Here is a 14,572-nt window from a genome sequence, read left to right on the forward strand (position 1 = left end):
ACATATCCAAAACTTGTGGGATACAGCTGAAATAGTACTCAGTAATATAGCCTTCAGTGCTTAAATTAAGAAAGAAGGGTGAGGGGGAATCACTGAACACACAAATCAAGAAGCAAAATGTAAAAAAAAGAATAGAATAAAACCAAAGGAAGTACAAATGAAAAGGCATACTCTATTCTTGAGTAGGAGGTATTATCTCTCAGCTCCAAATCAACCCACCTTTCTATACTCTGTGTAAATAGCCTTGTGAAGCTGGGGTTGACTCTGTAACCTAAAGTTCTCCTTTCCAGTTGATGTCCTGTTAGGTTCAGCCAAATAGATTTCTACAGGAGAATGGAAAGCAGGAGTAGGATAAAAGGAACTTCCTTCCTCCTGTTAGCTTGAGATTCTTCTCTGTATCTTTCTAGCAACAGCAGTTGGCTCCAATGCCCAGCTTCTTTTGGCACCCTCAGAACCAGCCAAGGCATCCCCCTCAGAGATATCAGTATCCCTGAAGGGCAGCACTCCTTCCTGAAGGGGAACACACCTTCTTCAGAGGTTTAAATCCAACTCTCTGGGGTCTTTCTCCAAGTTTCTAGGTTCTGATTACCTCAGACTCTTCCCTTTGTTCCTCTAGCTCTAGGGTAGCTGCTGACTGCAAATATTTCGGTTATCTCACTGTTCTTTTTTTTTTTTTTCCTTTTTGCTTTTTCAGCTCTCCAATACTGGTGTGACCAATTTGCCATATTAAAATTGTCCATTAAAATACCTAATATGTCTCCTGCTTTGCTGACTAGAACGCCACAAGTAAAAAATGACTCATTGTAAGTCATGTGATTCTTGTTATCAAAAGGAATGAAATATCAGGGTTTCTTTTTAGGAGGATGGGGAGCGGATAAGGCTATTACTAAGAACTAAATTCAAAAGGAAATCTTTCAGCTGAGACTTAATGAAACAGTGGGTTATATTTGTACAGTTTCAGAAGTTATGGAAAGCACAAAGTAAACTCTAAGCACAACTGAGAAATGCTTTCATCCAACAGAGGTATGTATTAGAGATATGTTCCCCACTTAAAGTTTGGAAAAACAGGATATAGTAATCATATTTCATGATTCACCTTGATTAAAAGGAGAGAAAACTAGACAAGACTCAATTGATCAATTTTAAAGATATTTTTAGTTCAAGAATATAAGAAAGTACTATTCCTTTTGTTTCTTTTAGTACTACAAATTTTAATTTTATTTAATTTTGGCACATTCTTTTGAAATTAAGCTATTCTGAGTCTACAAGTTTAATCTGACAGATATACAAATTTATTTAACAATCTGGAAAAGAAATACAGTTACTGGTTCAACTCTTGTTGAAAAAAATTCATCGCCTATTTTTCTCTCAACAAATTCCATCACCCTAAAAGAGATTGTTTTATATGCACCTCTTATCATACAGGTAATTTAAATGAGAATTAATGGGAGTTATGAAGCTATATAAAGTAGATATAAACTGGTCAGAATGTCAATAATTCTCAATAGTTATCATCATAAACCAGGTATTAAAAAATTGCTGGGTGGTAACTGGTGTGTAATAAAAATTTTAAAGCAAGAACTGACCTTTCAAATGCATACTTGCAGAATATTAAATGAGATTAGATTCTTTGTGTGTTATACTTTTTGTGTTATACTATATTTTACTTTTCACATTTATGGAGCTTTTCAGAACAAATTCCAGGAAAAATGACAAAAATGAGATGTTAAATTGTGCCTCTGAACAATTTAAAAAAATGATATAACATATGCATTAACAACACAAAGTAATATTAAAAGTTATAATTGTATATTTGTATATATTTTATGCATTAACAGTTAACACAAAGTAATATTAAAAGTTATAATTGGGCCGGGCGCGGTGGCTCACGCCTGTAATCCTAGCACTCTGGGAGGCCGAGGTGGGCGGATCGTTTGAGCTCAGGAGTTCGAGACCAGCCTGAGCAAGAGCGAGACCCCGTCTCTACTAAAAATAGAAAGAAATTATATGGACAGCTAAAATATATATAGAAAAAATTAGCCGGGCATGGTGGCACATGCCTGTAGTCCCAGCTACTCGGGAGGCTGAGGCAGGAGGATTGCTTAAGCCCAGGAGTTTGAGGTTGCTGTGAGCTAGGCTGACGCCACGGCACTCACTCTAGCCAGGGCAACAGAGCGAGACTCTGTCTCAAAAAAAAAAAAAAAAAGTTATAATTGTATATTTATATATATTTTATATTTTCCTGATTTTTTCTCCTGAAAAAGATATAATCACTAATATAGTCACAAAAATTTAAAGACACAGTCTTAACCTTGAAGCATAAAAGTCTAAATTAATAAAAGATCTTGAATATGGCAATGACATAAACACTACTAGGGTTTGTTATGCCAAGGTTTAAAAAAATCCACAATTTTCAAAGCAATGAGAATGAGAGAAGGACATAACAGAAAAAAGAAAACAATAGGCTAATATCACTGATGAACATAGATGCAAAAGTTCCCAACAAGATACCAGCAAACCAAATTCAACAGTACATTAAAAAGATCATTCACTACAATCAAGTGTGATTCATTCCAGGCATGCAGGAATGGTTCAACATATGCAAATCAATAAATGTAATACACCACATTAACAGAAAGACAAAAGCCAAATGATTTCAATAGACACAGAAAAAGCATTTGACAAAATTCAACATCCCTTCATGATAAAGCTCTCAACAAATTAGGTATAGAAAGTTTCTACCTAAACACATTAAAAGCCATATAAGACTCACAGACCTACAAAAGCTAAAAGCATTTCCCCTATCAGGAACAAAACAAGGATGCCCACTTTCACTACTTCTATTCAACATAGTACTGAAAGTTCTAGCCAGAGCAATTAGGAAAGACAAAGAAATAATAGGCATCCATATTGTAAAGGAGAAAGTCAAATTGTCCCTGTTTGCAGATGATATGATCTTATATAGAAACTACCCCCAAAAACTGTTAGAATAAATGAATTCAGTAATGTTGCAGGACACAAAATCAACATACAAAAATCAATATTGTTTCCATACACTAATAGTGAACTATTTAAAAAAACAAGAAAACAATTCCATTTATAAAAGCTACAAAAAAAAAAAAAATACCTAGGAAAAATAACCAAGAAGTGAAAGGTCTCTACACTGAAAACTATGAAACATTCACGAAAGAAATTGAAGACAACACAAATAAATGGAAAGATAACCTGTGTTCATGAATTGGAAGAATATTGTTAAAAATGACTATACTACCCAAAGCAATCTACATATTTAATGTAATCTCTATAAAATACCAATGAAATTTTTCACAGAAATTAAGAAAAACCCTAAAACTCATACAGAACCATTAAAGACCACAAATATCCAAAGTAATTCTGAAAAGAACAAAGCTAGAGACATCACACTACATAACTTCAAAATATTCTACAAAGCGATAGAAACCAGAACAGCATGATACTGGCATTAAAAACAGACACATAGACAAATAGAATAGAGAGCTCAGAAATAAATTCACGTATCAACTGATTTTTCACAAAGGTGCCAAGAACACACACTGGAGGAAAGATAATCTCTTCAATAAATGGTGCTTGAAAATTTGCATATCCGCATGTGGAAAAGAATGAGTTCAGACCCGTAACTCTCACCACATACAAAAATCAATTCAAAATTAATTAAAGACTTAAATGTAAAACCCGAAACCATGAAACTATTGGAAGAAAACAAGGGGGAAACGCAGCATAACACTGAGACCTCAACTGACATTTCTCAAGACATACAAATGGCTAAAATATGTATTAAAAAAATGCTCAACATCACTAATCATCAAGGAAATCTAAATCAAAACCACAATGAGATACCACTTCATTCTAGCAGAATGGTTATTATCAAAAAGACAAAAGAAAAGAAGTGTTGGTGAAGGTCTGAAAAAAAGGGAACACTTACACACTATTGGAGTATTAATACAATCATTATGGAAAGATAGTATGAAGGTTTCTCAAAAAGCTAAAAATAGAACTACCATATGATCCAGCAATACCATTTCTGGGTATATACGCAAAAGAATTGAAATCAATATGTCAAAGGGATACCTGCACTACCATGTTCATTGCAGCATTATTCACAATAGCCAAGATATGGAGTCAACCTAAGTGCCCAACAATAGATGAATGGATAAAGAAAACATGGTGTATATACACAAAAGAATGAAATCATGTCATTTGCAACATGGATGAACCTGGAAGACATCATGTTAAATGAAATAAGCCAGACACAGAAAGACAAATATCTCATGATCTCAACTCGTGGAATATCAAAAAAAAAAATTTGATATCATAGAAGCAGAGGAGAGTAGAACAGTGGTTACCAATGACAACAGAGGGGAGGGGAGTGAGGCAAGGGGAGGAGGGAGAGAGGTTGGTCAATGGGTAGAAAAGTACAATTAGATAGAAGTAATAAGTTCTGGTGTTCTATTGCACAGTAGGGTGACTATGGTTTACAGTAAGATATTGCACATTACAAAATAGCTAGAAGAGAGGCTTTTGAATATTCTCACCATAAGGAAATGATAAATGCATGAGATGATGGATATGCTAACTACTGACTTGATCTTTATAAAACATATACATATATTGAATCATCAAATTGTACCCCCTAAATAGGTACAATTACAATCTATCAAATAAGGTAACAATAGTAACAATCAAATTTTTAAAAAACTAAAGACAAAACTAGATTTTTCAGTGGCAAAATACTGAAACTAACAAGTATTCTAACAATAATAGTTACAGGCATCATGCAACATTTAAAAAACCTCAAGTCTGATAAAGCAGTGTACACACATCCACACTCAGACACATACAAATGTATGTAATGAAATATTATACATTTGAAACACAACAGAAAAACACTAAAAATAATGTTTATCCAGAACTCATATATTAATCATTTGTTAAAAATAATGATCATTATTCTTCCTAGAGAAGTAATTCCTTTAAAACAATTTCATTAGTCAATTGAAAACTTCCTTAATATGCAATTGGGATTCTAAAGCGACTCATTATATTAAACTAGGCTACATTTCTCTACAGACCTATTTTTTTTTTACCTAATTAGAATAAGCTTCATTGTTAATTACATCTTTAAAATAAATATTAGAAAAATTATGCTATTCTTCTAGATTCATTGGTTATTAAAGAGATATCAAATTTCCAGACTATAGAGAGACCTTAGAGTAATTTCATCTTAATATTATCTTTAAAATCTATATTAGTAATAGCTAATATTTACTGGGCACTTAACATTGGGCTAGGTATAGTTCTAAGAGCTTTACAAGTATTAACTAATCTAGTCAATATAACAATCTACTATTATTCCCATTTCACAGAACAGGCAATTTGGGAAAGAGATTAAACAAAATGGGCAGAATCACATCTGTAAGCGGCAGAGATGGAATCTGAAGCCAAGCAGTGGAGTTCCATAGTCCATGCTTTACTACATTATAGTGCATTAAGATGAATGGTAAACTATCTTATTTCTGTCTTATTTTAATAACACTTTATATTATCTTACCAATACAGTTTTATAATAAATAATGACAAAGTATATTAAACTAAAAGTTGTATGAAAAACAATAATTTCATTCTTATAGTAGAAAAAGTGGGAACAATTTTCTTTTCTATCCTAGTAGAATCATTCACATTCCTGCATTAAAGGTTCGTTTATAAATGGACCTTGATCTGAGTCCTTTATCTCTTGCTTTATTTATTTTCTAGTATTTTACTTTAAAATGTGTGAATATAGTAGACTACAAAGCCTGTTTTTAATCTTGGCTCTCTTGCTCTCTCCCCCTCCCAATCTCTCTCACACACACATGCATACACATATACTCCTAAGAACTTGGCATTTGCCATTCTAAATGCCAAAGATATCACTTTAATGCTGTATTAGTAACGAACAGTGATCCTTATATTCAATCCAAAAAATATTGAGGAAATGGCTGGGCATGGTGGCTCTCACCTGTAATCCTAGCACTCTCGGAGGCTGAGGTGGGAGGATTGCTTGAGGTCAGGAGTTTGAGAGCAGCCTGAGCAAGGGCAAGAACCCCATCTCTACTATTAATAAAAATAGAAAAATTAGCCAGGTGTGGTGGAATATGCCTGTAGTCCCAGCTACTTGGGAGGCTGAGGCAAGAGGATCACTTAAGCCCAGCAGTTTGAGGCTGCAGTGAGCTATGACAATGCCCCTGCACTCTAGCTGGGGTGATAAAGCGAGACTCTTCTCAGAAAAAAAAAAAAAAAAAAAAAGAGGAACTATTCCAAACAAAAGATGAAAATCTGAGTTGTATCATTTCCTCCAAATCCATCTTTTTTGTTGCACCAGCAGAGAAGGCACTGGCTATCCAGTTGCCCTTCGTTCTATGACTATATTTTACAAAAAGGGAAGTTCAAGTATGTTTTATATCTACAAAATTTTAAATATTTTTCTTTCTTAAAATGTGAATTTTGTTCTCAGTTCTACTGTCCTGCATTCAAAACTACTTCACAAAAATGAAGCATTTGTTTTTATCTGCTTCTGTTAAAGATGATCAAACTAGGTTATGATGCATAAAAGCTGCAGATTAACCCAAAATACCTGAGCTCCACTTCCTTATTTCTCTAGTTTCAACCAAGCCGACCATAGCTCAAACACACAAAAACCAAATGTAATACAGGATTGAAAGATTATAGAATACAATTTATTTGCATGTTCACACCTTTTAAAGGTGAAAGAGAATAAAATCTCCCCATATGATAAAGGATTGTGGTGCTAAATCTATTTAGCTTTGCCACCTCAGAATCCTTCTTTGGCTATTAAACAAAGTTGAAGGTTGGAAACCTATAGCCCAGATCTAAACAATGAAATAATCTCACTGACACATTTTCCCAGTTTTAATTTGATCAACAAATGTATTTTTGACCTTTGTGTAAACATAAGTACTTACAGTACTTTTGAGGGTTCCTAACTTGTTTGGCCCAATAGAAATGAGAGTTAAAATTTCTGAGTTTTATTAATACATATTGTTAGGAATTTTCAGAAACCTCCTATTACTAAACTGCAAAAGGTCAACACATATTTCTAACTTACCAATCTAAAAGATTCTACGAATTAAAAAAACAGATATCAATAGTTATTTTATTACAAGTCATGAATCATCCCTGGGCTGCAGGGGAAGGAGGGATCCCAGATGGAGACTCTGGGCAGTACTCTGACTTGTGTCCTCTCCCTGCAGGAAGAGACGTTGCTCCTCCCCTGCGGTGCCTGACCTCCACCCCACTACTGCAGTAATAAGTGGGTGTCCCTCCCTCTCTCAGATGGCTCTGTGGAGACTGTGAAGTGAAGTCCTGTCACGTAAGACACAAGAGAGACAAGGAAGAACAGTCCTGCAGAGGCTTTATAAACTAAACTGACAGTGAATCACAACACACAAAAGTGAACCAAGATTTAAATAGAAACCTGAATCTTACATGTACTTAAAATGTTCAGGATACAGTCCAAAGTTATTCATTATACCAAGAACTAGTAAAACTTCAAATTAAATTAAAAAGGAGAGATAATCAACAGATGCAAACATTAACATGACACCAAAGTTGGGATTACTGAACAAGGATTGTAAAGCAGCTGTCATAAAAATGTTCCAATGAACAATTATAAAACTATTATAACAAATAAAAGTCATGAATCAAATATTTTCCTTGACCCTTTAAGAAAATCATGAGAATGAAACTGCTGCTCTCACTATACCTCCCATCTCCTTTGTCAGTGGAACCCTTCCATTTTATTTAGCCCTTTCGCTAAGAATTTATTAAGAGTGTTAAAATTTTTTTTTTTTTTTTTTTTTTTTGAGACAGAGTCTCGCTCTGTTGCCCGGGCTAGAGTGAGTGCCGTGGCGTCAGCCTAGCTCACAGCAACCTCAAACTCCTGGGCTTAAGCAATCTTACTGCCTCAGCCTCCCCAGTAGCTGGGACTACAGGCATGCGCCACCATGCCCGGCTAATTTTTTCTATATATATTTTTTTTTTTAGTTGGCCAGATAATTTCTTTCTATTTTTAGTAGAGACGGGGTCTCATTCTTGCTCAGGCTGGTCTCGAACTCCTGAGCTCCAGCGATCCGCCCGCCTCGGCCTCCCAGAGTGCTAGGATTACAGGCGTGAGCCACCGCGCCCGGCCCAAGATTGTTAAAATTTTAGAATCTATTGAAGTTGTTAAATTGTAAGCTTTTTTATTTTTATTTTTTAGAGAGATGAGGTCTATTTTGCCCAGGCACGAACATCTTCCCACTTCAGTCTCCCAACTCGCTGGGGCGACAGGCACGAGCCACCGTGCCTGGCTAATTTTTTATTTTATTTTTATTTTTTTAGAGATGAGGTTTTACTATGTTGCCCAGGCTAGTCTTGAACTCCTGGCCTCAAGCCATTCTCCCACCTCAGTCTCCAAGTAGGTCAAGTATATGTACTGAGTTAGAGTCTTTAGATATATTATTAATATTAATAGTATTGACATTATATAGAAGGTTAATATTTAAGTAAAATTGAACTATATGTTTGGTTTTCTTTAGCCATTTTCTTTCCATCATTCTCTGTCAAGTATCTAGAATAGCCAGGCATTTGCTATTTTTTTTTTTCTTTACTAATTATATTTTCTTGCTTGCCTTATAAAACTTTAAGGTCCTCATATGGAAACAAGACTCCTGCTATGTTGCAGTCATACCATTCTCTCTCATGAAAATTAAGCAATGTCCACTGTCACAATAAATCTAACTGGTCTTTACCTTTTATGTTGTATAATAGTTTTTTCCCGTCAAACATAAAATAGCAGAAAATGCATACTAAATCAGCTACAATAACATTTTTAGATGCTTTAAATTAGTATTATTCGTAATGTAAACTTAATTTATATTTTCCAATTCCTTTATTCACTGTAAGTATTTCAAGATCACCATATGCCATTTTCAACATGATGGTAGTCAATTAGCACTTTTTGAAGCAAATAATAAAAACATTAAAATGCAACATTATCTGTGTTTATTGCTCCAACTATATGTCCAATGTCTTCCTGCTTTTTGGTGCTTAGGTTTGGTAACTGCTCCCTCCTGGGTCCTAAAATCATCTAAAAAATGTGGATAATTTAAATTGTTATGATGTTTGAAATTGTATACGCTTTGGGTAACTTTTCAAAAACTTCTTGGCATAAATGAATCATCAATTCTGTGCTCATTTTGTTTAAACTCACAGAAGCAGTTTGGCAAAGTTAACAATTCTATTTCCAATGAAAGACTCTCTCCTAAGGTTTCTACATACCACAGTCTTCTATGTTCGTGTTTTGTTTTGGCTTTTTGTTTTTGTTTCCCCTCACTAATACTCTGGCTGCTCTTTTCCGGATAATAACTAAATGTTGGGGGCATTCCTCCAGGGCTCATGAGTGAGCCCTCTCCCTTTGTCTCTCAATATCCTCTTCTCTTTAGTTGATATAATGCTTTTCAATGACTTCAATGTTCCCTAGATGCTAAATCCTAAATTTATATCACAAGTCCAAACATTCTTTTTGAGGTCTGTAGCTCTGTACTTGTGTATTTAGTTCTACTAGATGTCCAAAATTAAACTTTTGATCATCCCTGAGGCATCATTACCTATCTATTCCAACCCTACCTTTCTTTACAGAGCTTGTACTCTCTCAGTTTTCCCTAACTCAGTAAATGGTGCCACTCAAAACCAACACATCTTTTTCTTTAACCTCCTTACATGTAAATCCATGTTCAGGTTCTTTCAATAACACTTCCAATATCTAATTTGAATGTACACACTTCTATCTGCTCTGCCACCATAATCTGAGCCTCCACCAACTCTTTCCTGAACTACTACAAGAGCTACCTGAATGTTCTCCTTACTTCCTCTCTGACCACTCCAAACCTATTTCTACACAACAGCCAGAGAAATCTTCTGAAATTGTAAACTGGATCATATCCACTCCACTGCTTAAAATTCTTTCAAGATTTCCCACTGCACTTGGAATAAAATACAAACTCCTTTCTCAACCTTAATCATCCCTTATCTTAGTCCATTCTGGCTGCTATAACAAAATGCCATAAATTAGATACCTTATAAACAACAGAATTTATTTCTCACAGTTCTAGAGGCTGGGAAGTCCAAGATCAAGGTGCCAGCAGATTCAGTGTTGGTGAGGGCCTACTTCCTGGTTCACAGGTGGTCATCTTTTCGCCGTGTCCTCACATAGAGGAAAGGGTAGGTAGGCCTCTTTTATAAGGGACTAATGCCATTCATGAGACTCTACCCTCATGACCTAATCACCTCTCAAAGGCCCCATTTCCAAATACCATCACTTTGGGGGTTAGGATTTCAATATATGAATTTTGGGGAGACACAAACATTCAGACCATAGCATGCCCTTTAGTTCATTCCACCCTATCTTTTAGTCTCTATACTTCAATCACACTGACATGCTTTCAGTTTTACTGAATGTGCCAAGCTTTTTCTATTCTCAGGGAATTTGTGCATGCTATCCCCTTTGCTTAGAACAGTCTTCCCCAACTCTGTCTTGCTAGCTTCTCCTTTCTCATCTCTCAGATTCAATTTCACTTCTGAAACAAGGTACTCCCTAATGATTCAGTCCAAAATAGGTCTTCTTTCTTATTCTAAAAGCACCTGTGCTTTCCTTCCCCGCATATGCAATAATTTGTAACAATATTTGCTTATTTATTTGTTCATTTTTTAATGTCTCTCTTACAAACTAACTGTAAACTTCATAGTGTAGGTACTATGACTGTTTTGTCCACACTTAAGTATCTCTGTATAGTCCCTAGGATAAAACCACTGAAGCATACTGGGTGTGTTAAAATTAAAAATTATTTTGAATGACTAAATAATAAAATTATATAAAAAAATAAAAATAATTTGATTAGAATAGAAGCAAAGGAAGTAATGATCATAAATTATAAATAACCATTTATAATAAAAGTATCTTCAATAAAATTTAAATGACTAGATATTAGAGAATGCTTACATATCACAGTCACTGTTATAAAAGCTTTACATGTATTAATTCATTTACTCCTCATGAGACTCTCTGAGCTACTATCATTGTCCCCATTTTACAGATAAGAGAACCGAAGCACAGATGAATTGAATAATTTTTCTAAATTACGCAGCTAGAAGTGATAGATTTGAACTCCACATTCTTATCACTATGTCAGATCACTGATAAGTATTCAAACTATTTAGCTGCCAGATCCCTAGCAGCAGAAACAAGGACTACCCATTCAGAATTGAGGTGGCTGGAACCAAATGAGATGGCCATGGGAGTAAAAACCAGCTTTGGCTAAACTTCTCAAAAAATTCTCCTCAACCTATTTACCAGAAGAGAAAGAACCAGCTCCAGTGGGATAAAAATATTTCATCTAGAGGGAACTTTAACAAACTGCATTTATTTGATCCTTGAATGGGAAGAAAAATAATTCATGTCTTAATATTGAATGATATACCATGACAAATGATCTCATAATCCTTAAAAATAAAAATGGATTCTTTATATTAAAAATATAACATAATGCTTAAGAGGTTTATGTTGAGAATGAAAATCAAAATCTTTTTCAATTAGCAATTTTTTAACTCCTATGTTGCTTCATATTAAGAAATAACTTCTAAATTGAAAATCAAGGAAAGGTGACTTTTCAAGAGATTACTATTAATAAAAAGAGGCTTCATAATACTACGAAAAAGATGAAAATAGAGCTAAAGTGATCCTTTTTACATACACCATTTCTGTGAACCTACATGTTAATTATTTTGTGAGCTTCTGTAGAAGGCAATAATTTATTCATCCTTTGTTACCACAGGATTTGCAATACATGTCTCTGGAAAGCTATGGAGATAAAGTGGTATTTGTGTTAGACCATTAAGGATTATTTTGAAAACTTATCTAATTGAATAGAGAAGAAGGTAAATCTATGCAGAGGGAACCACATGAACAAATAAAAATGTTTAAAACGGGCCTGGCATGTTAAACAAACAAACAAACAAACAATAAGTATTCTGGTACAACAAAAACATGGGATGTCTGTTACAAAGAAGTCAGAATAAAGACAGCCAGCCAGCCTGGGATGAGACTACAAATGCCCACGCCAACGAGTTGGCATTTTATGTTATTCCTAAGTAAAGAGTTTTCAAAGAGGTGGATCATATGATCCAGAAAGATAATTAAGAAAAACAGAGAGGATGAATTGAAAAAATGAGGACCCCAGATTTAATACGAGGACACACCTGTCTATTTCAATAGGAAAAATAAAAGTCAAAGTACCCACACCCCAATGGGTCCAGAAAATTACTCCAAAAGCTACCTTTTACCCTTCCCTTTGATACTTTTTTTAGCTTGGGATCTCGATCCCTGGTTTCTTTCCCCTCTGCCTACTTGCTTCAGAATGACTATTCATTTGGAGAGTCTACTGAGCATATCAACATATGCTATAATCTGTGCTTCTGCCCACACCCTTACCTCAGTGTTCCTATGATACTGTATTCCACCTAGGCTCTACACTTTTTCTGCTGTATGTAGGAATCAGGTAATTAGGGGGTATATTGTGGCATAAATCCAACTTAAGAAAACTAGTAATGAGCTATATCTACATTCCAAATAAGGATTTGGGGAAGGGCAGAAAACTAATTTGAGTTTCTAACATTGGGTTGGGTCTTAGAAGGCAAATAATTTATATGTAAGCTTTTGAAGTCACATCTATGGCCCTCTTTATGTAATAATAAAAGAAAAATTCTCAGAATTACCAAGCAGTTATGTGTGCTGGCAGTGAGGGAGGGGGCTAGTAATAAAATCAGATGGGACTGATGAAGAGAAGCAGGCAAGGCAAGAAAGACTAAAAGATTAAATGAAGGAAACTTCACACAGAGGCCAAAGTCAACTGTGGGAACTTTAGAATGTGCCAAAATTTCAAAGAATATATTTTCAAAGGAAAATGAGTTATTAGAAAACCAAATACTCAGCAATGTGAACTGTTTCTTGCAAATTCACAAATGTTCATAAAAACTACAAAATTACATGACTGGATTTCTTGTGAAAAACAGAGATAGAAATTGTGCTTTAAGGCTAGACCTAATGTAGGGTAAAAACAAATGGCCAGTGCAAATTCAGAAGAAGAGGCAGAGAAAATTTGTAAGGAATTAGGTGATAGAATTATGGAGTTGATGTCGATCTTACCAAAACTCTGGAAATTGGGTTAAAGAAGTTCACCAATATTTCACAGAGAAGGAAAGTATCCAATAGATAACTAGATTATGTTTCTAAAATGTAAGATGAGATCTTTGCAGTAATTTGAATTTTACCATTGGTTTGCTATTTAATAAGGGGTAAACTTAGTTAATTCAAATCATTACATTTCTATTATAGTCTCAAAGAAAAAACTGAAAATATTATATTATTCTCAGAATAAACAGCTATATTATGTAATACACACATATGAATATTTATGTGGTCACACAGGTTTACATATTTGAAGAACTGCATGGACCTGAAAAATCATTAAAAAATTTGAAATAGCCAATGTCATTAAAAAGTTGGAAATTGGGCTCAGAAACTGTTATAAGAAGCTGAGTCTTGAGAAAGAGAACCTTACTAAGCATCAAGACAAAGAATGAAATGCTGCAGGACAGAATTGAAAATCTAGGTAAATTTGGTTATTCATTTAAAGATAAGCAAAGATTGGTTTAAGAAAAAGGGGAGCAAAGAATACTAACATCAATATGAATTAGTATGAAGAAAAGAAATTATAGGCCATGCCTTCATAGGAATATGTGCAATGTGATTACTTGCATGAAACAGGCAGGGAACACATGTTTATGATGCCAGAAAAAAGAATAGGGAGAAAAAAGAAAAAGAATCAGAACGTTCTAGTACTAACCTGGTTTAATTTCTTCCAGAGATTGAGGACAGGAGAAAGTTCATTAGACCAGATTTCTCTATCAAATTTGCAACCAGCAGTTACTGATCTGCCCAAGATCCTCAATTGTGAAATAACCTGAATGAAGAAAACAAGTAGCAATAAATGAAAATAATGAAAACAGAGCTAAAGAGCATAGGTACATAAACAGCCATAATTTTTAAAAATAAAGACCAAAAATACTATAAACATTTTTAATACTATTACCTCTGTTCAATTGGCTTCATATTTTACTGGTTTATAATAATTAATCAAAAAAAACAAAAGAACTTAAAGTTGACAAAAACCATTATAAAGATTATATATTGTGACTAACGGTCTTATTGGAAAATCTGCTTCTTTATCCAGAAAGCTCTAATTAATCCATAATTAACAACCTCTTGGTGTCTCTATTTGTTCATTTCTGAAATCTGGAATATTATTCAGTTTGATTGATTTAAATTTCATAATTTCAAAATGCTGACAAATTAAAGATAGCCTTTTTAAAAATATGCAATGTCAAGATAGGTAATAGCATAGCAAACACTATGAAATGATAAAGCAATTATTGGTTGATA

General features: G+C 34.3%; 1 protein-coding gene across 2 annotated transcripts in view; it reads right to left on the reverse strand.

Moving 5' to 3' along the window:
- The window catches only part of DYNC2H1 (dynein cytoplasmic 2 heavy chain 1), a 285,364-nt gene that overhangs the window by 63,108 nt on the left and 207,684 nt on the right, over positions 1–14,572 (reverse strand). For both annotated transcript variants that reach the window (XM_069469002.1, XM_069469003.1), the window contains one exon: positions 13,977–14,093. In XM_069469002.1, coding sequence (XP_069325103.1) covers positions 13,977–14,093 — 117 coding nt within the window. The remainder of the gene's footprint in view (positions 1–13,976; positions 14,094–14,572) is intronic.

The sequence above is a fragment of the Eulemur rufifrons genome, chromosome 6 (genome assembly GCF_041146395.1).
Source record: "Eulemur rufifrons isolate Redbay chromosome 6, OSU_ERuf_1, whole genome shotgun sequence".
Lineage (NCBI taxonomy): Eukaryota > Metazoa > Chordata > Mammalia > Primates > Lemuridae > Eulemur > Eulemur rufifrons.